This window comes from Haliotis asinina, chromosome 11 (assembly GCF_037392515.1).
Source record: "Haliotis asinina isolate JCU_RB_2024 chromosome 11, JCU_Hal_asi_v2, whole genome shotgun sequence".
NCBI lineage: Eukaryota > Metazoa > Mollusca > Gastropoda > Lepetellida > Haliotidae > Haliotis > Haliotis asinina.
The window spans coordinates 54,910,324-54,936,960 of record NC_090290.1 but is presented as its reverse complement, the minus strand read 5'-3'; the positions used below and the strand labels follow the sequence as shown (position 1 = coordinate 54,936,960).

Sequence of the window (26,637 nt, the reverse complement as noted above, 5' to 3'; positions counted from 1 at the left end):
ATTTTGGGCAATCAAATAATGGTATCTTATATTGTCCATGGGCTACTAGATAATCTGCGCTTACAGTTTCAAGCCGCAAATAATCTTGAATTTAATTTCATATGTGCTCAAAATGTAGCTGTTAAATTTTGAAATGATAAGAAAGTGGGCTTTTCTTTCTTGGCTATTTATCATTTTTCGATAAATTTCCTGTAAACATTAGCATCAAATATCATGTTGATTTATTCTTTCATAATTTTATTTCATGATTATGTCATAAAAGTCAGTTCAAGTGGAAAGTTAGCCAGGACAAGTTGCTTTCTTTATTAAAGTCACTTGCCCTGTTGCAAGTGCCTTTTAATAAAATTGAACCCCTGGGCCTCTGCAAGGCCAGATCAAGTCTGTCATATTGTGAATATTGTATGAGAGCTTCATGTTATTCAATATATGCTTTATTGCTGAAAGACCTTGGAGAGAGTTACCTCCCCATGAGGGGTCGCTGTTTGTTCACTAATTGGCTTGGCGTTTAACCGAAGCTACTCAGGTCTTATTCCTCGGAGTTGTGAATACCAGCTCCCTGATGAACTTGTTTAAGATATTCCTGAAGAACATAATGTCTGAGTTATGTTCCTGTGTCAGTTTTCGTCCCCTTTGAAGGCTCACCAAGTCCAGGAAATGTTTTATGTTTGTGTTTTCTTATAGGCTCTGTATGGTCTGATCAGGTCCAGGAAATGTTCCATGTTTCTGTTTGCTTTTAGCCTCTGTATGGTCTGATCAAAGCCAAGCTGGAGCTGATTACACATGCATACTTCGATGAGCGTGACTTCAGCAAGGTGGAGTTGCTTCAGCAGACTTTCAACAACCTCAGCCAGTCCATGACGGACAGCTTGCTGGATGGGTCACAGGTCTTTCTAGGCATGTATGGTACTAATATACTGGTATATAGACAGCGAGTTACGGTTAGATGCTGTCTTTAAGTGCTGGACCACCCAGATGATGGGTTAGTTCTTTTTCGGTCAAATTGTCACATACAGGTATAAAAAGGGGTATATTTCCTCCTGTCTGCTAAGGCATGACAATGATTTATGGTGATGTGTCATCTTTTGGGGGTATGGTGCTAGTTCATCCAGATCATGTTTCTTTGTTTATTGTAGGGCAGTGGGGTAGTCTGGTGTTTAAAGCATTTGCTTATCACACCAAAGACCCGGATTCGATTCCTCTCAATGTGTGAAACCCTTTTTCTTTACCCCCAGCACTGATATTGTTGAAATATTGGTAAAGGAGACACAAAACTGAACTCACTCAATCTATGTTTGTCACCTGTGTGCAAGCTTCTTAAAATTAGTAAATAGCAGTGGTGTCTGTTTTAGGAATCTGATTCTGAAAGTCTGAGTGTCCTCCCTAAAAGGAACTATAATTTGTATCATGCAGGAATGTGTAATCCATAATACAATGAAGTTGCATTTTCCAACAAGGTTTTGAGTGACTTACCTGATTCTTTGTGATACTTCCAGGCCTGTCTGCTAGGGACGTGGTGATGAAGTTCAAGCACAAGATTGTTGTACTCTTCAAGCTGCTGCTTCTCGAGAGGAAGGTAGTTCAGCCGATTTATTGTAGTTTTGTTGCCTTAAATCAGCTCACAATCTTCTTCTTTGCCTCTTTGTGTTAGGCTCTGAGAATACCTTGTACTAAAGTCATGTCATGTGAATCTGTAGCAACATTTGACTGTGCGTGGGTGCTTGGGCTGGTCAGAAGTCAGCTTTCTGAAATGATTAGACTTTCTCGTTTACTTTGAATATATAGATATTTGGGGGAATTTGTGTTAAGAAGATTATTTCTTATTGGTGTTTTTGTTTTGAATGTTGATAATTTGTTGGTATTTGTGTATTTGATATTTTTATATACTTTCATGAAGATATTTGGCAAATTTGATGTAGTTATGCTAGCACCTTGTCTGACATGTTAAGCAAGACATTCCCTCAGTCATGTCACCTGAACACTTCATGTTTTGTTTCAGGTACTGTTCTTCGGCTCTCCAGTAGAAAACCTGAGCAGCACTTTGCTCTCTGTATTGTCACTCTTTCCAAGTAAGTTCATAAACAAATTGATCAACAGAAATAATTGCTTTGTAGCACAGGCATTTGTCTGTTTGTTAGTGCATGGCCATTGTCAGCAGTCTGTTTTCAAGTCTTGGTCGGTCGTAGAGATTGGGGTTAGAATTGGTCTTGAGTAACCCATTCATGATATAAGAGGCGACTAGTGAGATCGGGTGGCTAACACATGTGACAGTATCCCAGTTGTTTACATTGCTGCACATGATGTTGATCACTGGATTGTCTGGGCCAGACTGCTGTGATATTGCAGGAACATTGTTGTGTGTGGCATTAAACAACAAGCAAACCAACGTTATTATGAGTCACTGCCTTCAGGTTGTAAGGACACACAACAACCGTATGATATTGAATTACCTGTTGCTGCAAACACAAGACCTACTACCCAATCCTGGTCCCCCAATCCTGACAGATAAATGGCTACAGTCTAGTGATGCACTGATCAATCAAATAATTGGTTTGTTGATCAGTTGACAATCAAACTTCAAGAATCGATTGAAAAAATGTCCAGTTTATAGCATTGCGTATAATCTTCAAGAATAGCAAACAGTTGGTGTACATGTAAGATTTGTAAATACCTCCAGGTAGGCTCGCGATCGCAAACGTAATACAGGAATTCAAGTCTATTTTTAGTTTGCCGAGGGAGCAGTTGTTTTCTTCCTGTGCAGCACAATAACAGTCTTATTGTGGATATTGTTACAGGGATGTGTTTTATTGTGTTTATATTATTATTGATTAAGTGATAGTTATTATTGGGTCACGTTGTTTAGAGTTTTGAGTGATAGTTATCATGGGTCACATTTCGTATCAAGTTAATGGTATTTTAGCAGCACACTTTTTATGGTAGCGCTTTAGAGTTGCCTCCCTTTAGGCACTCTTCAGTGTATGAGTCTGTGTTTTGACTGTTGGTAAACATGAGGCTGAAGACGAAAGTTGTATGTTAATGGCGATGTGTTGGCAGAGTGCTAGAATCTAGTAAACATTTAGTAAAACTGTTTCTGAAAATGAAGACTTTGTTGAGATGATATTACATTTTGTGACCCATTACTTAAGATTTGACTCAGCTAAATTGTTCTAGGAACTCTATTGGGAATCATTGTAACTTGCTCATGGTTTGCACAATATATTTTTGAATATTTTCAGTCTAAATTAACTAAGTTTCAGTACTTTTCATTAAACTTCTTTGCTGAGTCTAACAAAACCTACTAGGAGGTTGTGTCATGTAACCAAGAGGAGAATATTTTGCCATTAGAGCAAGTTGAAGAAACTGTATGTCTGATGACTTTGTAATATTTCATAATTTCTTTGTGCATGGTTAAAATGCATACTTTTATTTTTCTTACACTGGTTTAAAATTACATATTTAACTATCAGACACACAGCATTTAATGGGTATTATGTTTTCCTTGAAATCCTAGGAGTATGTTATCTGCAAGAAATGTAATTTCTCCTGCTGCAGCAATTTTCAGCCAAGTAGTCAGACATCCCCAAAGCTCTTTTACTTGGCTACACTAAAAAAACAGATGCATGAAAGTTTCAGGTTCCCTTACACAGAAAGTACATCAGAAAAATATCCTTACATTCAATCTTGTATAAGAATACACTAGTTGGCATTATTTCATAGATTATTGTGTAATGCAACCATATGAACCCACTACTGCTTGTACATATGTGTGCCATTAAATATGTTCCAACAGTTTGGTGTTATATTGTTTCTGAATTAATTCTTTCCCACCTTTTATGGGCATATGATTTGTTGTAATGTGTGTCTTGCACTGAGGCATAAAAGACCTTCCTTCCTTGCAGTGAACTTTGCAGTTGAAAAACATTAATGGGGTCCTGTTAAAGTGGCTAGACTTTATATAGAAAAAATTGTTTGTTTCAAGAAACGTCTTCACAGAAGAATGATCTGGTATCTTAAAAAGTTAATTTTAATATCAAATCTCTTTTGTAATTCTGCATGTGAATAGAAATCAATACTAGCAAGGTCAAGCAAATCATCCGTATATTGTCATCTTTCCGTAAATCATATACATCATGCATTCCTTCATCGTACCAATTTGTATTAAAAAAATGTCTACTCTCGAATTTCGAAAAAGTTGTTGAACCATAGTGACTGATTCTGTATTGTTTCCCAGCTTTCTCTATTTTTTATCCAAATATTTTCACTATGAATCTTTGACATCTTTCCAAAACATGTTTCTTGTTGTAGGGACAATGTTTGTTATGATATATTTAGGATGGACTAGTCATATTCTAAAGTTATTTGTGGAAATAAGTTGCATAGATTACAGTTTGATTATTTCACCCTTGTATAAATAAGTATTTGGGGGTATGAGGTAATAACATGGCTGTAAACATGACTGAGACAGTAGCACATCAATCCATTGACTTTGGTAGAAACAGTTTGTGCTTCCAGCATGCTGCAACAAATACATCCTACAACATATTATGCATATCCTTCTGTAATTATTGTATACATGTTTTCTAAAGACGTTGTGTTTAGTCATGGCAACTGCCATTTGTCCTCATTGTCATTATCTCTTTGCAGATATGGTGGAGTTTGGTTTGGACTGTAATAAACATGATTGTCAAAGACATTTATATGTCATGCAACTGTTTCTGTGACCTGACACTTTGTCCTCATCATCGATATCTCTTTGCAGATATGGTGGAGTTTGGTTTGGACGAGTCTGTAATGAAACAGTTTCGGGAACTGTCGCCCACATTGGGCATGGCATCTCTAGACAGTGAGGTGGATGAGAATGAGTCATTCCTTGAAGTCAGATACTCATCGGAGAAGGATGTTAAAAACATGTCTGACATTACAATGCATATGATGAGTGAACCGATTAAACGCAGTAACAGTGTTGAGCCTCAGTCTCCAACTATACCAAGGGATGGGAGTTTGGTCTTAGAGGGAACTTTGTGTGACAATGATAGGGATATTCAAAGCTCATTTCATGGACAAGTGCAATCGTTGGATGGACAGAGGTCGAAGGCTTTGAAAAACTCTGAGAATCAACAGCTCAAACTGGCTGTTGACCGTGATCAGGTAAAGAGCTCAAAACCAATAAGATGCTCCTCTGGTGATGAACATCCAAAAGTTCATGGTCATGCCAAGGTTCATGATCTGTCAAAACTACATGACCTTTCTAAAGGTCATAACCTTTCCAAGCATAAGGGTGATGGTGAAGGTTTATCTAAAGATGATCCAAGTGATTTATGTGATATTCAAGAAAGTTTGCGAGATGAAGAAACGTTTACTGCGTTTGGAAGCCCAAAAGATAAGAGTGCAATTGTATACAGCAAGGAGGACAGCCCTCTACAGCACATGCCCAGTATAACCCAGATAGAGGCTGTTCAGACTGGAATTACAATGCCAAATAGTTCAGAGAAAATGGAGGAATACTCACGCGAAGTTGAACTGGCAAGTAGCCCTGAAAGCCCTACTCCAGACCTGAGCAGGGACCTGCCACTGTCTGTGGATGACAAGGAGAGTGTTCTCGCTCTCAGGAAGACCGACAGCTTTGAGGATCTAGATTCTCCTGAGAGTATTAGTAGAATAGACAGGGAAGATTGTTTCTCATGGGAAGATGACCGTGTTCTCTTATCCATTGAGCATGAACCAGATATCAAAGATGGCGTAGATCCCAAGGGAGATAACTCAGCTAATGGTGTTTCTGCATCTGCCTCAGCCACTGGGTTAATGGTGGAGAAGGAATGTAGTTCTGATGAAAAGATTTCGGTGTCAGATAGTGATAAGGGAACCAGTCCTTCTGATAAAACTGTAACCCATCGGTCTGGTCGCCATGGTAGCCCAGGTGCAAGGGCTGCTGCTCTGAAACACAAACTAACTGCTGCATTTGGGAATTTACACATTAAAGGAAAGGGGAAAACACCAGGTCAGATCGAGATGACGCCAATGTCAAGAGAAGAGTCTCTGATTCAACAGGATGACTATGGTTTTCCTCTTGCTGTTTTCACAAAGGTAACTGTCAGATCCTTCTTGAATAAGTGGCTGTACACTAGTGAATAAGTGGGTCCTCCCTTTAACAGGATGTAGCTGTGCCTGTAGAATTTGTGTAATGAAAGACAGAGTCAGATGAACAATTGTTTTGGCTCTCAGATGAACAGGATTTTATCTCAACTGACAAACATGGAGGTTCTGGGGACCCATAGTTATTTGTTCTAGTTAGTTATTAGTGGGCAATATGAGGGTGTCAGTGTTTTGTTTATTTCTTTAGAACCTGGAATGAATCATCGATCATGTGGACTGACGGATGACATGATGCATTTTAATTGCTCTGAAAGAAATATCCAACACATTACAAGTCATTGAGATGTTGTGGATATAATGAATAATATTTTGTGTCCATCCAGACGAAGTGAATTGTTTTTCTACATCTATTCTCGACATTTGTGTATACTAGACATACATTTTGCTCATTGTGCAAAACAATGAATGTAGTTTGCAAATTTTGTGAAATGAAAATCTTTCAGTTCGTTTTGAAAGTTCTTTTTGTAAGAGAGGTAGATACAGAACATAGAGTGTAATAATTCTTGAATCTTTGACTTGCTTATACTTAGATTTTAGCTTGATGCCCAAGGAAAACATCCTTTGTGCTTTCATGATGAATTTTACCCTTATGACATTTTATCATGCCAGAAGTCCATATCTTGTTAGAGTGAGAAAGTATTTATTACGAGTCAAGGGCTGTGTCTACATATCTGATCATTTGAGCCTGAGATGTTGGAGACATCTATCTTAAGACAGTTTGTATAGTGCCATAAGATCTCATTAAAAATGGGGGCTGAGGGCTAGCCTAGTGGTTGAGGCATTTGCTCATCACACCAAAGACCTGGGTTTGACTCCTTACATGGGTACAAAATGTGAAGCCCATTTCTTGTGGTTTTTGCTGAGAGTGGCATTATGCTAGACCTGTACACTCATTGAATATTATGCTAACAGCCAAGTGAGGACTGTTAGGTAAGTGAGGTTCCTAGGCGTTTATTTCCATGTCATTTGTCTATGTGATTTCAGGGCAGTGTGTGCCACCCATACCTGAGTCTGCAGTACCATGACATTCTGCAGGATGTCAACATCAGGAGCTTCGTAATAGGAGCCACCAATATACTGTTTAAACAGAGGAGGTCCCTGATTGACGTCATTGTGGAGGTGAGTCTTCATATTCATACAAGCTACTAATATACTGTTTAAACAGAGGAGGTCCCTGAGTGACGTCATTGTGGAGGTGAGTCTTCATATTCATACAAGCCACTAATATACTGTATAAGCAGAGGTTAAGTTGACATCATTTTCAAGATGTGGTCTGTATATTCATTGGAACCACCAACAAACTGTTTAGACGAACAAATAGTAAACTATGGTCTCTTGAGCAAAATGCTGAGCATAAAGTGGACATTATGCTACCACTGTCTGGCAATGGGAGATGGTGATCCACGTGATCCACCATTGCTAGGTGGGCATTATATTGTTAGTCTGAGGCAGTGGTAACCTGTGTTTCTTGTTGCAGATGGCAGGGAACAAGGTTGACATTGTATTATAATCTGAGGCAGTGGTAACCTGTGTTTCTTGTTGCAGATGGCAGGGAACAAGGTGGACATTATATTATAAATCTGAGGCAGTGGTAACCTGTGTTTCTTGTTGCAGATTGCTGATGGCAAGGTGGAAATCATGGACAAGGAGCTTCAGCGGCTCCTACACCTGACAACAGCTGATCTCCGCTTTGCGGACTACCTTGTGAAGATGGTTGTGGAGGACAAGAATGACATCTACCTGGATGGTACAGGTATGGTGCAGATGTTAAAGACACATTCTGTTGGCTACCATGACAGCCTTTAGTAAATATGCCAAATGCAAAAGAGCATTTCATTTCACATTGTCAGTAATTTATAGGTTTTGTGTAAACTATATTCCTCAGTAACCCTGAATACAGGGAAGGAATACATCCCCAGTAGCCCATGCATGTCCATGCTCAAGGGATGCTTGTCCACCAGGCAATTATGGGGAGGAATAGTTCCCAGTACCTCATGCTTAGCCTTCAAAGGGGATTACAGGGGGAAGTCCCCAGTACCTCATACTTGTCCTCCAGTGGGGATTACAGGGAGGACTAGTCCTCAGTACCTCATGCTTGTCCTCCTGTGAGCATTACAGGGAGGACTAGTCCCCAATACCTCATACTTGTCCTCCTGTAGGGATTGCAGGGGGAAGTCCCCAGTACCTCATACTTGTCCTCCAGTGGGGATTACAGGGGGAAGTCCCCAGTACCTCATACTTGTCCTCCTGTGAGCATTACAGGGAGGACTAGTCCCCAGTACCTCATACTTCTCCTCCTGTAGGGATTGCAGGGGGAAGTCCCCAGTACCTCATACTTCTCCTCCTGTGGGGATTACAGGGGGAAGTCCCCAGTACCTCATACTTGTCCTCCTGTGGGGATTACAGGGAGGACTAGTCCCCAATACCTCATGCTTGTCCTCCTGTGGGGATTACAGGGAGGACTAGTCCCCAGTACCTCATACTTGTCCTCCTGTGGGGATTACAGGGAGGACTAGTCCCCAGTACCTCATACTTGTCCTCCTGTGGGGATTACAGGTAGGACTAGTCCCCAGTACCTCATACTTGTCCTCCTGTGAGCATTACAGGGAGGACTAGTCCCCAGTACCTCATACTTGTCCTCCTGTGAGCATTACAGGGAGAACTAGTCCCCAGTACCTCATACTTGTCCTCCTGTGGGGATTACAGGGAGGACTAGTCCCCAATACCTCATGCTTGTCCTCCTGTGGGGATTACAGGGAGGACTAGTCCCCAGTACCTCATACTTGTCCTCCTGTGGGGATTACAGGGAGGACTAGTCCCCAGTACCTCATACTTGTCCTCCTGTGGGGATTACAGGGAGGACTAGTCCCCAGTACCTCATACTTCTCCTCCTGTGGGGATTACAGGGAGGACTAGTCCCCAATACCTCATGCTTGTCCTCCTGTGGGGATTACAGGTAGGACTAGTCCCCAGTACCTCATACTTGTCCTCCTGTGGGGATTACAGGTAGGACTAGTCCCCAGTACCTCATACTTGTCCTCCTGTGGGGATTACAGGTAGGACTAGTCCCCAGTACCTCATGCTTGTCCTCCTGTGGGGATTACAGGGAGGACTAGTCCCCCGTACGTATACTTGTCCTCCTGTAGGGATTTCAGGGAGGACTAGTCCCCAGTACCTCATACTTGTCCTCCTGTGGGGATTACAGGGAGGACTAGTCCCCAGTACCTCATACTTGTCCTCCTGTGGGGATTACAGGGGGAAGTCCCCAGTACCTCATACTTGTCCTCCTGTGGGGATTACAGGGAGGACTAGTCCCCAGTACCTCATACTTGTCCTCCTGTGGGGATTACAGGGGGAAGTCCCCAGTACCTCATACTTGTCCTCCTGTGGGGATTACAGGGAGAACTAGTCCCCAGTACCTCATACTTGTCCTCCTGTGGGGATTACAGGGAGGACTAGTCCCCAGTACCTCATACTTCTCCTCCTGTGGGGATTACAGGTAGGACTAGTCCCCAGTACCTCATACTTGTCCTCCTGTGAGCATTACAGGGAGGACTAGTCCCCAGTACCTCATACTTGTCCTCCTGTGGGGATTACAGGTAGGACTAGTCCCCAATACCTCATGCTTGTCCTCCTGTGGGGATTACAGGTAGGACTAGTCCCCAGTACCTCATACTTGTCCTCCTGTGGGGATTACAGGGAGGACTAGTCCCCAGTACCTCATGCTTGTCCTCCTGTGGGGATTACAGGGAGGACTAGTCCCCCGTACGTATACTTGTCCTCCTGTAGGGATTTCAGGGAGGACTAGTCCTCAGTACCTCATACTTGTCCTCCAGTGGGGATTACAGGGAGGACTAGTCCCCAGTACCTCATGCTTGTCCTCCTGTAGGGATTACAGGGAGGACTAGTCCCCAGTACCTCATACTTGTCCTCCTGTAGGGATTTCAGGGAGGACTAGTCCCCAGTACCTCATACTTGTCCTCCTGTAGGGATTACAGGGAGGACTAGTCCCCCGTACGTATACTTGTCCTCCTGTAGGGAGTATATGGAGGACTAGTCCCCCGTAAGGTATACTTGTCTTCCTGTAGGGATTACAGGGAGGAATAGTTCCCAGTATATTATCATTGTCCTCCCATGGTATTACAGGGAGGAATAGTTCCCAGTATATTATCATTGTCCTCCCATGGTATTACAGGGAGGAACAGTTCCCAGTATATTATCATTGTCCTCCCATGGTATTACAGGGAGGAATAGTTCCCAGTATTACAGGGAGGAATAGTTCCCAGTATATTATCATTGTCCTCCCATGGTATTACAGGGAGGAATAGTTCCCAGTATATTATCATTGTCCTCCCATGGTATTACAGGGAGGAATAGTTCCCAGTATATTATCATTGTCCTCCCATGGTATTACAGGGAGGAAAAGGTTCCATGTAACCCATCTCTGTCACCTATATAAAAATGTTCAGGACAGTATGGTACCTCGTCCTCCTCTGAAGAGTAATTGGTGAACTGAAAGATTGTGAACTGTCAGGTTGTGTACCATTCATAGGCCCAATAGCTGTGTATCCGAATAAAATTTCCAATTATGTATTGAAAAATAATTGTTGGATACCTATTATGTGTTTAGAATGTTAGACACGCAAATAGTTGAAAACACGTGCATGTGGGATATATTTATGACATCGGTTGCTATCAGATTATACTGTTAGTATAGGACTAGTGTTGTACTGTCAGTATGGGATGAGTGCTTTTTAATGAAATCATGTCCATTATATTTAAGTAGGTTTTGATTAGGTGTCATGTATATAAGGCAGTGTATACCTGTTTTGTAAACTTGCTCATTGACATATACTTAGGTGTGTAATATTACTGAAATACCAACATATGTGAAAGCAAGGGGTAGCGGAAAGTGAAATACCCACTCCACATTCATAATACCCACTCCAAAAACATATAGTGAGTACATTACCGACATGAGCTAAATCCTGTCTGGAGCTCTGATTATTACACATTGAAGACATGCTTTTCATGCTTTTCATGTTCATACTTTTCGCTACAGTGTTGCTTAAAGGGGCACTGATGCGGAGCGAACAATGTTTCTCACCAACGGACTAATAGCGAAACCAAACTGCAAATTGGTCAGCGCCCGCTCTCTCGACCGTGACGGACAAAGGGACTGGGCCCAAGTCCATATGAGCAGAATTTCTTCAAATAAACAGTCAGGAGGCCGGATGCCCATCATATGACTTTATTTGAAAATAACAAAATAACAAAGTAACAAAATATCCCAGCAGTGTAGTTTTTTTCGGATGCTTAGATGGTATAGTGACTGATCCAATTTGATCCTATTTCTGTGTTTTTTACCTCGATATTTAATCATGTTGATAGTTTTGAGTGTTGGCCCAGCTGTGATAGGAAATATCATACGTAAGTTTTGGTAGCTACCCTGGTTTATTATATATGATAATAAAAACACACAGTTGATTTATTTGAATTCGTAAACTGAAAACAATGACTTTGCCATTGGTAGGGAAATCTGAAAATTTTCTTACGTAAAAACAACTGATTACACTTATTCCCCCAAGAACTCAGCAAATACCTATACATATTTCTTATGTAACGAAGTTCCGTTGGTATCTCAAAACAGTTTCAGCCCATAAGTGTCTTCAGGCTGCATGCGACACAGAGATTACATCTTCCTTGCGGTGACTTGCATTTGATGGTGTAAACCTACACGTGTTATTTGTCATCATTCTCTTGATGGTCAGTTAATGAATTTATAACAGGTATAATATAAGGGTAACGCTATTTTTCAGGGCATTATCATTTGCAGAAGCCCGAGGTCTTTCATTAACTGCCCGACAAAGGAGGGCAGTTGAAAAGACCGAGGGCTTTTTTTACAAACGATAATGCCCTGAAAAATAGTGTTACCGTTATTATAGCTAAAATGAATAGAATTTTTTATGAAATAAGAATAATAACAGCGGCATCGGTTTAGAAGCATTTACTGCCAACAACAAAACGACTGAGGTCACTGACACACATTTTACAAATATAGACACGTCATACACAAATGACGTCACTATTGAGAGTGACAACATTCGACCTTGACCTTTGCTCACACTACCAGCCGCCATTGTTTTCAGTGATCAACAATGTTTGACTTCAAGTCGATATTTTCATTGCTGTATGTTGTCATTTATGCTACAATTGTTATGTTTGGCACAGGCAGGAAAGTGCATAAAGACACAGACACATAAGACAAATGTGAGCCAGATATAAGGTCATAATGAATCCAAGTTTAAACGAGCCGAAGGTGATTGAACTTCAACGGCTGAGCTACTTATGACATCACCTAACAATGGGCTTGATAATGGCCCGTCATCAAGCATTTTGTGGTCATTATCAAGTTACAGTGGACCGCTCATTTCTGATAACGTGCGGTTGTTTAAATCATAATTCTATCCATTTAGCTATAATTAGTGATAACACCACTCAGGTTACTCAACAAAGGTTCCCATTTGGCATTCCCCTGTCCGGTGTAAATACTCAACATAATAAATTAAGGTGTGTAATGGCAAATGTATTGTATGTTATGTAATATGTGCATGTAAGTGATGCAAGAGGGTTTATCTAAAACAAACATCGATCAAAGGATTAACCGATAACACACTGATTGATTAATTACTTTTATCTTCCACAGCGGATTTGTCAAAAGGCAGTGTGTGTAGATGTACAAATCTATACTGACTACACCCTGTCATAAAGTCGAGTGTAAAAACAACATCCTCCCTTCAAAGAATTAAAGACCGTTTATTGATTGATTGCTCATTATTGGTTAACTAAATTACTAAGAATGGCGGACATCATACAATTAGTTGCCAGGTGTGCTATCTAGAGTGACCAATGAGAGGCTTATCAGGTTTTTACCAATGTGAAAGACATGAAACGATGTGTTACTTTTTTGCAAATTAGACTGTTGTAAGAGACACGACACAGAGCAGGATTATTTACCAGCTTCGGATGAATGGAATATCGTTCTTTTATGTGGATATTGATGGATACATTCCTGAAAAGGTAGTAGCCTAACATTGTTCCTATAAAATTAGTCTGTTTTACATTCATTATTTGCATTTTGTTTTAATATATTTGTTGTAGCATTCAGCAGAATCTGTATGACAGGAAACACACACTAGATCGCATATGTGTGTGAAATAGGATCCACATTGGCAATCTATACAGTGTTTAAATATTACAGTCATGCTGGAAATTTACTATAAGTATAAGCAGACCGTGTGATCTTTTACTAATTTTCAAAATCATACAAATATGACAATAAACTAATTAGGGTTGTGAGACAAAATATAGAGACGGCTTCATTATTTTTCTGTCCTAATAGTTTTTTAACCATTTCTACCACTGGCAGATGATTACCCTTCAAAGTGTTTGATTTGTTTTCATAATACATTTGTAAGGAAGTACAAATGTCTTCATCTTAGTTGATTGTCTATCATTAAACTCTCAATTGTGCATACGGATTGCGCAGCAGAGGTCACAAACCAGTCACGAATTCTGGGATATCATCGGGGTACTCAGGGGAGAAAAACAATAACAAAAGTTTAAACCAGTCCACGGAAACTGCTCCGCATCAGTGCCCCTTTAAACCAGAACTGATGCAATAAGCAACACTCACTCTTTCACTTTAGTATGATGTAGAAACTGATAGATATGTACAGGATTGTTTATCTAAGGGTTGGCATATATCAAAGGGCAAAGAAACAATCACATTGTATCATGCTTATTACCGTTAAAATTTTATGTAACCATAATGTATTGGTCATTTGTAAGTATTTGCGGACACTAGTAGCTTGTGATGTGTCTGTGCATATGTTTTTGTCTCTCAGATGTGTCTGCTGAATATTTATGCAAAGTTGACTCACTCACTCACTCACTCACTCACTCACTCCACTACTTACAACTCACTCATTCACTGAGATGAAATTCTTGATGCTTGCAAAATGCTGACAACCAATATGTTTTTGATCCCCGATGTCACATCCAAGTTCAAGCGAAGAAATCCCCACTAGTTGGCACACCCAGTGCCTCACACTCTGCCTGTCCTAAACAGTCCACCACACCCCACCCCACCCAATCCTACCAACTTTGTTCACCCCACCCCTGTCCTCACCACACATTCCCACCCACCCTGTCTGCTTACTCCATGTGCACTGTTGTTGATCCTTATTGGCATTGTGATAGTCTCCTTTCCAGAGTGGGAGGGTGGAGACGAGTGGATCCGTGCTCAGTTCCGCCTCTACCTGCAGACTCTCCTGGCTTCTATTATCAGTGATGGTGAGTATCTGGCAAACAGGGAAGGTTAGACACAGATGCAACATTGCAGGGAGGGATGCAAGATTCAGGGAGAGGTGCAAGTTACAGGGAGGGAGGGATGGAAGTTCTGGGGAAGGAGGGATGCAAGATATGGGGAAGGAGGGATGCAAGATATGGGGGCAGATGCAAGACGATTCAAGGAGGGATGCAAGATTCGTTGAGGGAGGGATGCAAGATTTTGGGAGTGAGTGATGCAAGGTGATTCAGGGAGGGATGCAAGATTTTGGGAGTGAGTGATGCAAGATGATTCAGGGAGGGATGCAAGATTTTGGGAGTGAGTGATGCAAGGTGATTCAGGGACAGGTGCATGATTCAGGGAGTGAGAGTGATGCACGATTCGGGGAAGGAGGGACACAAGATTCGGAGAGGGAGGGATGCAAGATTCAAGGAGGGAGGGATGCAAGATTTTGGGAGGGAGTGATGCAAGGTGATTCAGGGAGAGGTGCAAGATTTTGGGAGTGAGTGATGCAAGATACGGAGAGGAATGCAAGAGATTTCAAGGAGGGATGCAAGAGTTGGGGAGGGAGGGATGCAATTTCGATTCAGTGAGGGGCACAAGGTTTCGGGAAGGAGGGATACAAGATGATTCAGGGAGGGATGCAAGATTTGGGGAGGGAAGGATGCCAGGTTCGGGGATGGATGCATAAGTGAGTTATAAACTAATATCAGATAGCTATGCCGATAATCACAAAGGAAAATGAAGAAACATGGTGTATTCCACAATAAAACTTTTTCCTAACTGAGATGTGATTATCTATGACAACTGGAAAGCCTGCATTATAATTTATTCAGTTTCATCCGTGACAACTCCTACACCACATTGTGCTTCCTCCACTTGATGCTGAAATACTGTTATATGCCCTCACAATTACTTTCCCATGCTGTCACTGTGTTTACCTGGGTGTAAGCACATGGTTTTATACAACACAGAAATGTGCATCGAGATTGGATGCAGTAAAATATGTGTTAAATATGTATTAAAAAGTACCCAGTCCATCCGTCCATCCATCCGTGCGTCTGTCTGTGCACTTTTATCTTTTCCGGAGCAGAACTCTGAAACCGTTCAATATTTCTTCACCAAACCATGACACCTAGATTTGTCTAGCAGTGTACTGGTGCCTTTTGATAGTTTTGGAATTTGTAATAAAGTGTTTTTGGCATTTCCATGGCAACAAGTGTGACTTAGACTGAAATTAGAGGTAATGCAGGGGATATTGTTAACAGTGCCTTCTTGTATTTTTCAGATACGAAACTTCTGGATGATTATGGCACTAGCTTTGTTCAGGCTTGGAAGATGACTCACAACTTCAGAGTTTGGTCTAAAACAGATCACACAGGTCTCAAGGAGTTCCCACCTGGGTAAATAAGTGATAGTTATAATCTTTTCAGTTTTAAGTAATATTTACTACAGTTTGGGAGTCTGCTGTTTGTTGCAGATGGAATCAGGTGATCAGGCCTGCTGACTTGGTTGATACAGATCATCATATCTCACTAGTGTAGATCGATACTCATGATGCCAATCACTGGATTGTTTGGTCCAGACTCTGTACTGTGATAATAGTATGATATAGCTGGAACACTGCTGAGTGCAGTGTAAAACAACAAACCAACCAATCAAAAATATATTTTGGCATTCCATGTGCTACCAGAATCTCACAGTCATGGTTATACACGAGAACTATATTTCGATGTGTATCTGCACCATCCATGTGCTCATGGGAGTCACCAAAGGGCTACACATGGAAAACTTGCATCACTTTGGACCTTTATTCCATAAGGATTTATCTTGGACTCAAACTCTTTATTCTCACGGTTCTTGGACAATAAAATGAAATATTATTATTATTATTACTATGTTGTAATATTGTTGTAATTAAATTACTGTTATTGTATTGTGTCTCACGATCATCACATTGTTACAGTAATTGAATTGCAAATGATACCATAACTCAGCTAGGAGCAAACTCCATGAAGTTTTTCCAGAAAAGTATTTGGACCTTTTCTGCATCCCTCTGGATGCATCAATAAATTTTGTTGCTCAGTCATCTAAGTTAACCCCATAACAGGTTATACTGGATGTCAGATTTAATGGTAGATCAGGTTTACCTGGACGATTGTGTGTGTCTGTATCCAATGCCGTGAATTGATGTTCATTGTGTTAGTCAATGGTATGTCTGATGCAGACTCAAGTATTTACAAACTGCCATCACATAGTTGGATTTTGTAGAAAAGGGCAGTAAACACACACACACACAGAGGTTACCCAGATGTGTAAATGTTCATCTTTGATTTTGCAGACATCCATACCAAGGGCATTTGAACGTTGCAGATCTCAGAGTGAGGCTGTCACAGTAAGTTCAAGTTGTAATGTCATTCATTCTTGTGAAGTCATATGCTGATTGCAGTCACTTGCCTGGTACACTCATCTTGCTTGTTTAGTTATTGTGGACAGTCACCAATCTTTGCCATGTTACGTAACTGACTCTTGTAGGATCAGGCTTGCTATTATTAAAATGTCTGTAGCCCTACAAACTTCTTAAGCCCTTTCTTAACACATTAGCTACAATCAAAGTTAAGAATTCTTAGGGCTACGAATGTTTTGAGACTAAGGGCCCAAGAGTGGCCCAGTTGTTTAAGGGCCCAGCCAATCACCGTGATGACTGCTTTGAGCTCATGGTCAGAATCATATGGCATGGGGTTCAAATCCAAGATTCAGTTCGATTTTGACATTTGGTCTTTTGAAAGTGCACTTCGTTGGTTTCTCTAGCCACTTATATGCTTTTTCAGAGATCAGTAAGGGGAATAAAAACCCTGATTACTAACAAGGTATTTTTCAGTTTCACTAGTACACAAAACACATCTGCTTCGATAGCTGTTGATATCTTAGTCATGTTAACTGAGGAAGTCAAAAGAAAAAAGACTGTAGTGCCTTGTGTTGCTTTGAAACGTTGTTTGCGGACGTGTAATACAGACCCGGGTTGGATTCCCCATGTGGCAGTGGTGGATCTGGGGTGGGTAGGGGTTGCAACCCCCCCTTTTTTTTATCCCCCCGGCATGTAATGCGGGTGAATATAGTCGACGCCTCGTCTGTCCGTCCGTCCCCCGTTCGTCCGTAATCATTTTGTTTCCGGAGCATAACTCAGAAACCGTTCAATATTTTTAGACCAAACTTCATAGATATAGTAATCTCAGCCTATGGTTGTGCCTTTTGCTATTTAGAGATTTTTGGCATTTATATTTTATTTGTTTTTCCATGGAACATTATGACAAATCGTTCAATATTTTTCCGCAAAACTTGGTAGATATATCAATCAGAACCTAAAGTGGTGCCTTTTGGTATTTACAGGTTTTTGTGATTTATTATTTTCTCTGTTTCCTTGGAAACGTTTCGGACATAGTCTCAAAATGGAGGGATGGGCTTCGTTTCAGGAGCAGAACTCAAAAAACATACAATGTTTTTCTGCAAAACTTGGTAGATATATCAATCAGAACCTAAAGTGGTGCCTTTTGCTACTTACAGGTTTTTGTGATTTATTAATTTCTCGGTTTCCATGGAAATGTTTCGTACTTAGTCTCAAAAGTGAGGGGTGTGTTCTGTTGGACATGTTGGATATTGAAACTTGGGGCATTCTTCCACATCAAATTTACACTCCATGTTGTATAAGAAAAGCTGTTCAGTCAGCATGAAACTTCCGTCACTCTATTGCAGCAACTTGCAGAACACAGAGCGTGGCAAGAAGATCAACGCAGCAGTAGTCCAAACTGGCAAGTACATGGTGCAAACCGGCAAGGCTGTAGGTACGTCCACCACATACAGATGTCCTTCTACTGAAGATTCCTCTCCTTAGGATACACATGAGGAGCAGGTTTAGCAGTGGTGTTCAGTAACAGGTGCTTGTCGTAAGAGGCGACTTACAGAATTGACTGGTCAGGCTTACTCACTTGGTTGACACATCATCGTATCCCAGATGTGTAGATTGATGTTCATGCTGTTGATCACTGATCAAACTAAATTATTTACGGACTATTGCCATATTGTTGGAATATTTCTGAGTGAAGTGTTAGACAACAAACAAACAAACATCCTTTGGGTCAATCCGGTATGAAAACTCTGCTGATTCCTGGTTAGAATTTGCTGATCATCAGAGAGGACTCATTTGTTTGAGTTGGGGTAGCGAAGGTGTAGCTTAGTGGCGGAAGTGTTCGCTTGTTCATTCCCCACACTGGCACAATGTGTGAAACCTGTTTGTGGGGTCATGAAATTACTGAAATACCTCTAAAGAGCTGTGTAAAACCAAACTCACTTGCTTAATTGTTTGGGTGTCTTAGTTGATGGCAGTTGTTCCTCTCAATATAATTCATTGATTGTTTGTTCCAAACTCCTATAGTTGGACAATTATCATATTTGATATTAAGCAACACAGGCACGCACTTTCCCCAAGTGTTTTTGGTCCGGTTCAGAACATTTTTATATTTGATGACCAAGCAAATTATATTTTTGATTTGTGTTTTGGTCAAAAGTTATTATTTCTGTTTTCCGCGGTTATGACAACTAAACAGTCTATGTAAACTTAGTCTCAGTACTTTTCGTTAGACTCCACTACTGAGTCTAACAAAACCTAGTAGGAGGTTGTCAGTTAACCTTTGAGATTGACCAATCAGAACACAGCTTACCAAATCATGAAAACGGACATCCGCACATCCCTTCTGAACTCTTCCCTGGGAAAGGTTTGTACCCGAACGATTCTGAATGCTATTTTCCTTACGATCACTACCAGGTAATGCTTATGGAGCACACTGTCAACAGTGATTAAACAGTCGCAGAAAAAAGCATTTTTGTCAATATTCAAGGATGTCAGCTTATATATAGCTAATTAGCTATATTAGCTATATTAAATATTAGCTAATGGCAACCATGTTATCAGAAAGCCCTAAGCAGGTCAGATACCTGTGTTTTATGCGGATTATCCTATATCGAGGGTTCAGTGCCAATGACTAGCGAATTTTTTGAGTCCCGCTAAACCCTAAAAAGTAGCCATTGTCTAATTGGTTAAATCGGTTCAGGCTTCTCATGTGTGATTGGACGGTCATAGGTCGCTCAAAGGTTACCTGACACGATTTCCTGCTGGATTGTGTTAGACTCTGTTGTCGAGTTTACTGAAAAGTACTGAGACTAAGTTTATTTAGACTGGACCTCTGAATGGTTTCAGTGAGAATGATGTGATTGTGCATTTTGCAACTAGTTTGGATACCCAAATGAGAGTTTTCTATTTATTATTTTTTTGCTGCTGCACTCGGAATAAAATTGTACAGGTTTGAAATATTTTTATTAGAAGTCACCCATTTACATGTCATTCATAGCTGATTTTCTTCCACTAGGGGGCGCTATAAGCAATGCACGATCAGCACTGTCATCGTGGTTTAGTGGTTTCTCCTCTGAGAAGTCCCAGATGTCACCATCTCAGTCAGCGGAGACAGTGTCCGAGCCAGAGTCCAGCTAACACCCCCACCTCCTCTCCAAACATGTTGTTTTTGTTAATGCATATTAACTTGTACTGACGTCTGCTCACAAGGTTGTTTACATGGACAAGAGGTATTGTTGACTTTAACATCTTTCACAAGCTGTGTAGAAGTATCGTTGCTGTGTGCCACATGGAATTATTGCAGGGTGCAGTGTATTGTTATGTACGGTTTGGTACAGCCATGGGAAGATGAAAGATGCAGTAAAGCATCTATTCCACAGTTCTGTTGAAGTATAAAAATTGATAAATGTTGAACACTGCAAATTTTGATAGATTCTTCTCAATGAAATTTTCCAGGGTGGAGTTGCACAAAGCAATCTTAGCACTAAGGTGATCGGAACTCCCATACCTTAACTTAGAATTACGACTGGCATGGCGCTAAGGTGATCATAACTCCCATACCTTTACATAGAATAACGAGTGGCGTGGCGCTATGGTGACTTTACAATTTTAATTGTGTTGTTTATTTGAGACTAAGTACGAAACATTTCCATGGAAACCGAGAAATTAATAAATCACAAAAACCTGTAAGTAGCAAAAGGCACCACTTTAGGTTCTGATTGATATATCTACCAAGTTTTGCAGAAAAACATTGTATGTTTTTTGAGTTCTGCTCCTGAAACGAAGCCCATCCCTCCATTTTGAGACTATGTCCGAAACGTTTCCAAGGAAACAGAGAAAATAATAAATCACAAAAACCTGTAAATACCAAAAGGCACCACTTTAGGTTCTGATTGATATATCTACCAAGTTTTGCGGAAAAATATTGAACGATTTGTCATAATGTTCCATGGAAAAACAAATAAAATAAAAATGCCAAAAATCTCTAAATAGCAAAAGGCACAACCATAGGAAATCAGCTGGTATAGTGGAAAATTTATCAGGGCAAGTACATCTGCACTTTTGAAATTATTTCCACCCCTTTGGAAACACAGCCGGTATAGAGGGAGGACCTCCATCTTCATGATTGCAGCACTTGTATTAGATTCACATGTAACCAAGCTAAAGAAGGCTAAAAGAATAGGCCCTGATTTCTCAAAACAAACTTAAGTCTCAGTTTTGACTGAAGGTTGAGTTTTTACTCAAATTTGAGTAAACACAGGAAAATTCATTTCACAGAAGGAACCGAAATCAGTATTAAACTCAAACACAGTAGACAGTTTGAGTTTGGTGGATTGATTAATTAAGTATGTACGTTTTGGGGTTTTTTTGTTTTAAAAAATACAGTTAACTGAAAATTCAGCTGTTTCACTTTGTCAAACTCAGTTTGAAATTTGAGTAAAAACTTGAGTTCGGGGCAAGGTTGTGTCATGTTGTTTACATTGAGTTAAAGTGTTCCTCACTCAGAAGAGACACTGGTAAATGTGTGACGCCTATTTCTGATATCCTCTGCCGTGATAATGTAAAGGACAATATAAATCTACACCTGCTCCATGCTGTGATATTACCAAGGCACAAAACCTCACTTTACACATTGTTGATTTATGACTTTAGTTTCATGCAAGCAGGACCTTGTCCGCTGAAATATATCTGCTACTTCTTGTCATTCAAGATCTCAACCATGTACAGATACAAGATCTCACATGCTCCTTAATAGTGAATTCAGCACTAGGGATGTGCTCATTAATTCTGTAATTTGTTATACTTGATTTTAGTTGACCAGAGTTCCATCTCAGCACTAATCTTTGCCAAGCGTAGTGGTGAGATACAGTGACAGAGAGAGTTCAGTACATTCATGTCACACTCAGAATCGGAAAAAGTTGTTCACTGTTCAAGTACATGGTACATCATCCCATGGGCCCTGAGAGACCAGTAAACAACATATCTATGTCACCAAACACCTCAATGTTACTTTTGAACTGTTTGAAGCATGGGCATTGGATTGTACTCTTCAGCCAACTTGTGTGAATGAAACAACTGGAATCTTGCTTCTTGCTGTTTTTTCCCATGGGTATTGTTAGCGACGTCAATGCAGTGTAATACACCTTCCTCATATTCACAGTAACTACATTTGAATGTTTTGTCAAAATTTATTTGTTGGAATGCAGAGCAAATCTTGACATAACCCTTGCTAGATTTTACAGATGACACAAGAAAGGCAGATTTAGAGTTGTCTCCCTTCCATCAATTTCCATTCACAAAGCATTGGTAATTTCCGTGCATCATGCAATGTGGGTTTGAAGCTAGGATTGGCCTTGACAGTTCTTGTATAAATTGCACCAAACACCTTGTGTCACCTGAAACCAACTCATTCTCTCACTGAGACGATCGTGTAGGTACTCCTGTTGTGGGACAACCAAATGTATTGGGTGATCAGGCTTGCTTTCTTTGATGACATATTTTCCCACACAAAGGATGTGGGTCTTTACCAAAGATAATCTGGTCCAGATAAATATCTATAGACAGCCTTCATATAGCTGAAATATTGCTATATTGGAATTGTGTATCATTGAACAACAAATGAACTCTTGACGTTGTGGCAGAATTCAGGCAATTACTCTGTAGCTGTCACCTCTAGTGCATATTCCAGTTCAGAATATTAGGCAACAAATCCATCTCAAAGTGAGGTAGTGACAATGTATGTCCTGGAGTTACGTGTGAGAGTTGTGGGCTCATGAACCACAGAGCGCCTGTCCTCTGTTGCAACGCTATAGTGCACATACAGCAACATTCACTTGCTTGCATTCCATGACTGTACCCACATTTATAGAAGCCTCTTCCTTTATATAACCAAAGACTTTATGCTCATAGTAAAGGCCATAGCTGAACTGCCAAAGTCGCCACTTTTCTTGTGGATCGTATTTTGGTACACACAGTTATTCACACCCTGGCCAAATATGTCTTTGTGTCGCAGATTTCTTCAGTATAAACTGTTGCTGTCATTCAAGTTTAGTCATGATAATGAATAATTTTGTCAATTATTACAGCAAATGAATGCCAACAAGATTAAATTAAAAGGTAACATATCTCTATAAGTTGGTTAAATTTTGAATATTGAGAATCTTTTATGTTGGCAACCATGTTTTATCATGTTTAGCACTTATGTATTTCATCGAAAGGTCATAGAAATTCAAGACATTTTGAACCCAGGAAGATGCTTACCAAACACTTTTCCTCTTTTCATTGATAATAGGTGTATTGTGATCTACTTTATGACTACTTACAATTTTCTGTAGTTTAAATAATGTTTGAGACTCAGTCTGGTCTAGTTATCTTAGCTACTCTTCAGAGTAGTGTCCCGTTATCTTCTCTCACACTAAGCGACCATCCTTTCACCCAATCCCATCTCAGCATCAACACTCACATTAACCATATTGCAGGTGCATTTCATGTACCAACCCCAAACTACTGTCCACTCACACCATCCCAATTAACCACTAGGGGAATAGAGTGAGACTACAGGCCTTGTGTAATACACAACCCAGTGTACTGGTCAGTCAGGCTGATGACTTTTCCAATTGTTGCATGTCATGATGTCATAATTGTGTGGATGGATACTTATGAGTCAATCACTGGATTGTCTGGTCCGGACCTGATTACCTGCAGATTTTAGTCCAAGGATCATTCCAAACAACAACATTATTAAGATGTAAGAACAAAAGTGAAGTATGTTACGTAAAAATCTAGACATGAAAAGTGTGTGTATAAAGATATGATACATTCAAACTAGACTGTATCCTGAATGACCTTGACCCGTGTGACCTTGTTAAATGTGTGTATAAAGATATGATACATTCAAACTAGACTGTATCCTGAATGACCTTGACCCGTGTGACCTTGTTAAATGGGTGTGTAATTACTCTTTAGCTATATGGATCACATTAATACTACAATAAAACCAGACAGGTGGATATCAGTGGAGGGATTATTGTTTGTGGTCTTGTATTTATCTTTGATGTGTTTGCTTAAAGTATATTTTGTCATAATTACAACATTCCTGTATTAGAACGACGTGCTTTAATGCATTTCATGTACTTACAGTTTTGTACTTTTTATCAATATGTATATTTGTTGTGTATTATGTGAATACATTTTCACTGAAATGATTCTGATAATCCTATTGCTTGATATCATATCTCACTGTGTGAAGATCTGTGGACACCACTACAGAATGCTGCATCGCCAGAACGAACCTTCATTGGTTCTGTGAATAGTCAGGTTTTAGGGTTTGTTTTTTTTCAAAATTTGGCTTTATTTCTTTAAAGTCTGTATTAGAAATTTCAATCACTGAAGAAAACTGTCTTGGAACACGTGTATGCTTGACCATAGAAACTTGTTTACGTGTGGATGATAACTCGCTTACAAATGATTGGATATAGGAAATATCTTCAACAAGTAATACCTGCAGGATTATTTTTACATTTTCATTCTCTCAATCATTTTAGACAAGATTGTTTTTTTGGTGGGGCATTAAGGATAGTTAGGGAGAAGAAAAATGACTTGTACTGCTTGGTTTATTCAGTGTTATTTTCGGTTAGGAAGAAAGTTGTTGTTTTAGCAGGGAAAAGTAAATGCCAATATTAACTGTTGATGACAGAAGGCTTAGTTTTTTCACAGTTGATATTTGATGATATTCTATAGAGAGCATTTCCTCAATTATTGTTTCTGAAAGTTAAATGGTTTTACTTAAATCCATCAAAAACACTGAGGACAGAAAAGTATGATTAACTCTTAAGACATACATTCACTTCTTTTGGTTTCTGTCAGTCAGATTCATGTGATCAGTAAAATCTGTAAACAGTACAATAAGACAGTATTGCTGAATGAAGCTGTAACATTTGCTTTGTTTGGGATTACACCTCATGTATGTATACACATATTCATAAATGATGATGTGTTGAGTTTCTACATGGGTAGCTGTGGCTCATGTGGCACATGTCACCTGGATGGATATTCGACAGATTGTAAATCAGGTCCAGATCTCTGGCATGATAACACCTTAGTCAATTGTCATAATAAATACTTAGGGTAACCATGGTAACACAAAATGTAGAATTGTGGCTGATTGGAAAGAACATGTTTGGACGTTGTCCAATATGAGAGTGCTCGTGCAGTTTGTTGAAATGTGTTACTGTGTAGGCAGAAAGGAAGAGAAGAGATTAACCTTGATTACTAGGTATGTAGAATATGATGAGACAAGTTGTGAGTGTAAGCTCAAACAGCTAACTTTGTTTGATAGTCCTAAGTTTGGTTTGACCAGTGAGATTCAGAAAGCATTAGCAGTTTATATGCAGCATTACCAACGACTTGATTGAAATAATGAGACAGGGCTTTTCCACTGTCACACACTTTTATTCCCCCATGTCTGGTTGTAGAGAAAACAGTAAACTAACATCTAGTACTGGACATGTACATATTGTACAAAAAAAACAAACTGTTCATAAATAATAATCATAAAATATTATGAAAGAGAGCCCAGAATTGCTTCATTTTCAGAAATCTAGACTTGTAGGAGCTTTCTTGGTTGTAATTGTCTCACGGTCTGTATGATGGATTAAGAAAACATTTGTTTAAGACTGGTAGTAGGGGATTTTGTAACATGCTATTTAGAGTTACCGTCATTGTACGTCAGTCTTTTTGATTCCAACTTGAATTAGATGGAAGTAAAATGACTCAAGAACATCTTAGATCCATCACCTAGTGTAATTATTCATTTTTAAATAGCAGATATGTAAACATAATGTAAACAAATATGTTTAGGCATTTATGTTATTCAAGAGCCTTAATCAAATACTGAACTGGAAAGGTTGGTGAAATATACGTTTAGTTGTGTGACTTTCCGTATTCACTGTGGATAGTGACCTTTTTAGTTCTTTGGATACCAAGTTTTATCACACACAGATCTCCAAAACAGATCCAGTATTTTTTTAAAAATGATTTCAGTGTATTATTTTTTTCACATAAACATTGGTAACATATTTTGCATCACAGTCCATAGTGACATTTTCCATTCATTTAAGACATCATTCTTGTAGGAAAGTTATTAATATTTTTTATGAAGTGGTCTCCCATCATAAATGAAATTAAGTATTATCTCCCTTCGTTGACTTTGTTATCTCACTTGTTTGGTGGACATCATGGTGGGGTGCATTAATGTTCAAATGTATATTTACAAAACTACATTCTGGTTAGTTGTGTGGTAGAATGATGAGTAATACAGACATGTTGATAGTGAAGAATAAGTGAAATTATCACTACATGTTAATGAATTTGAGGGAGTTATTTACGGAATGGCGTTTGTGGTTCTGCCTTTGGCAGTGTTAGATTTTCATCAGATTTCAAACTATTGATGTGTTATTATGTTATAAAATTGTTGAAGTTTAATGATCTATTAATATATTTCCCAAACTTGTCAATATTTCCTGTATGTCCTGTGACACACTTAATAAAACATTTTAATGATTCATGCATTTTGCTTTTTTATATTGAAATGTATGTTATTTTAACTTTGCTTTGTGCAATTTTCCAGCTTTATTATCAAGTCCATTCCAACATTCTACACAATTCACATACATGTATCAACCAGGGTGGCTGGTTATGACCTGGACCCACTTGCACAAATCTTTGTGTT

At 39.6% G+C, this 26,637-nt stretch overlaps 1 protein-coding gene across 2 annotated transcripts in view; it reads left to right on the top strand.

Annotated features, from left to right (window-relative positions):
* LOC137255209 (late secretory pathway protein AVL9 homolog) overlaps window positions 1-26,468 on the top strand; it is a 35,962-nt gene extending 9,494 nt beyond the window's left edge. Inside the window, exons 5-15 of one of the 2 annotated variants that reach the window (XM_067792627.1) lie at window positions 738-894; window positions 1,494-1,573; window positions 1,997-2,066; window positions 4,757-6,081; window positions 7,135-7,269; window positions 7,765-7,903; window positions 14,425-14,505; window positions 15,789-15,903; window positions 16,842-16,895; window positions 18,254-18,342; window positions 19,924-26,468. In XM_067792627.1, the coding sequence (XP_067648728.1) occupies window positions 738-894; window positions 1,494-1,573; window positions 1,997-2,066; window positions 4,757-6,081; window positions 7,135-7,269; window positions 7,765-7,903; window positions 14,425-14,505; window positions 15,789-15,903; window positions 16,842-16,895; window positions 18,254-18,342; window positions 19,924-20,045 (2,367 nt within the window). In that variant the 3' untranslated portion in view covers window positions 20,046-26,468. Of the gene's footprint in view, window positions 1-737; window positions 895-1,493; window positions 1,574-1,996; window positions 2,067-4,756; window positions 6,082-7,134; window positions 7,270-7,764; window positions 7,904-14,412; window positions 14,506-15,788; window positions 15,904-16,841; window positions 16,896-18,253; window positions 18,343-19,923 lie in introns of both variants that reach the window. The other variant, XM_067792626.1, reaches the window with a different exon arrangement.
* The last annotated feature ends 169 nt before the right edge of the window (window positions 26,469-26,637 follow it).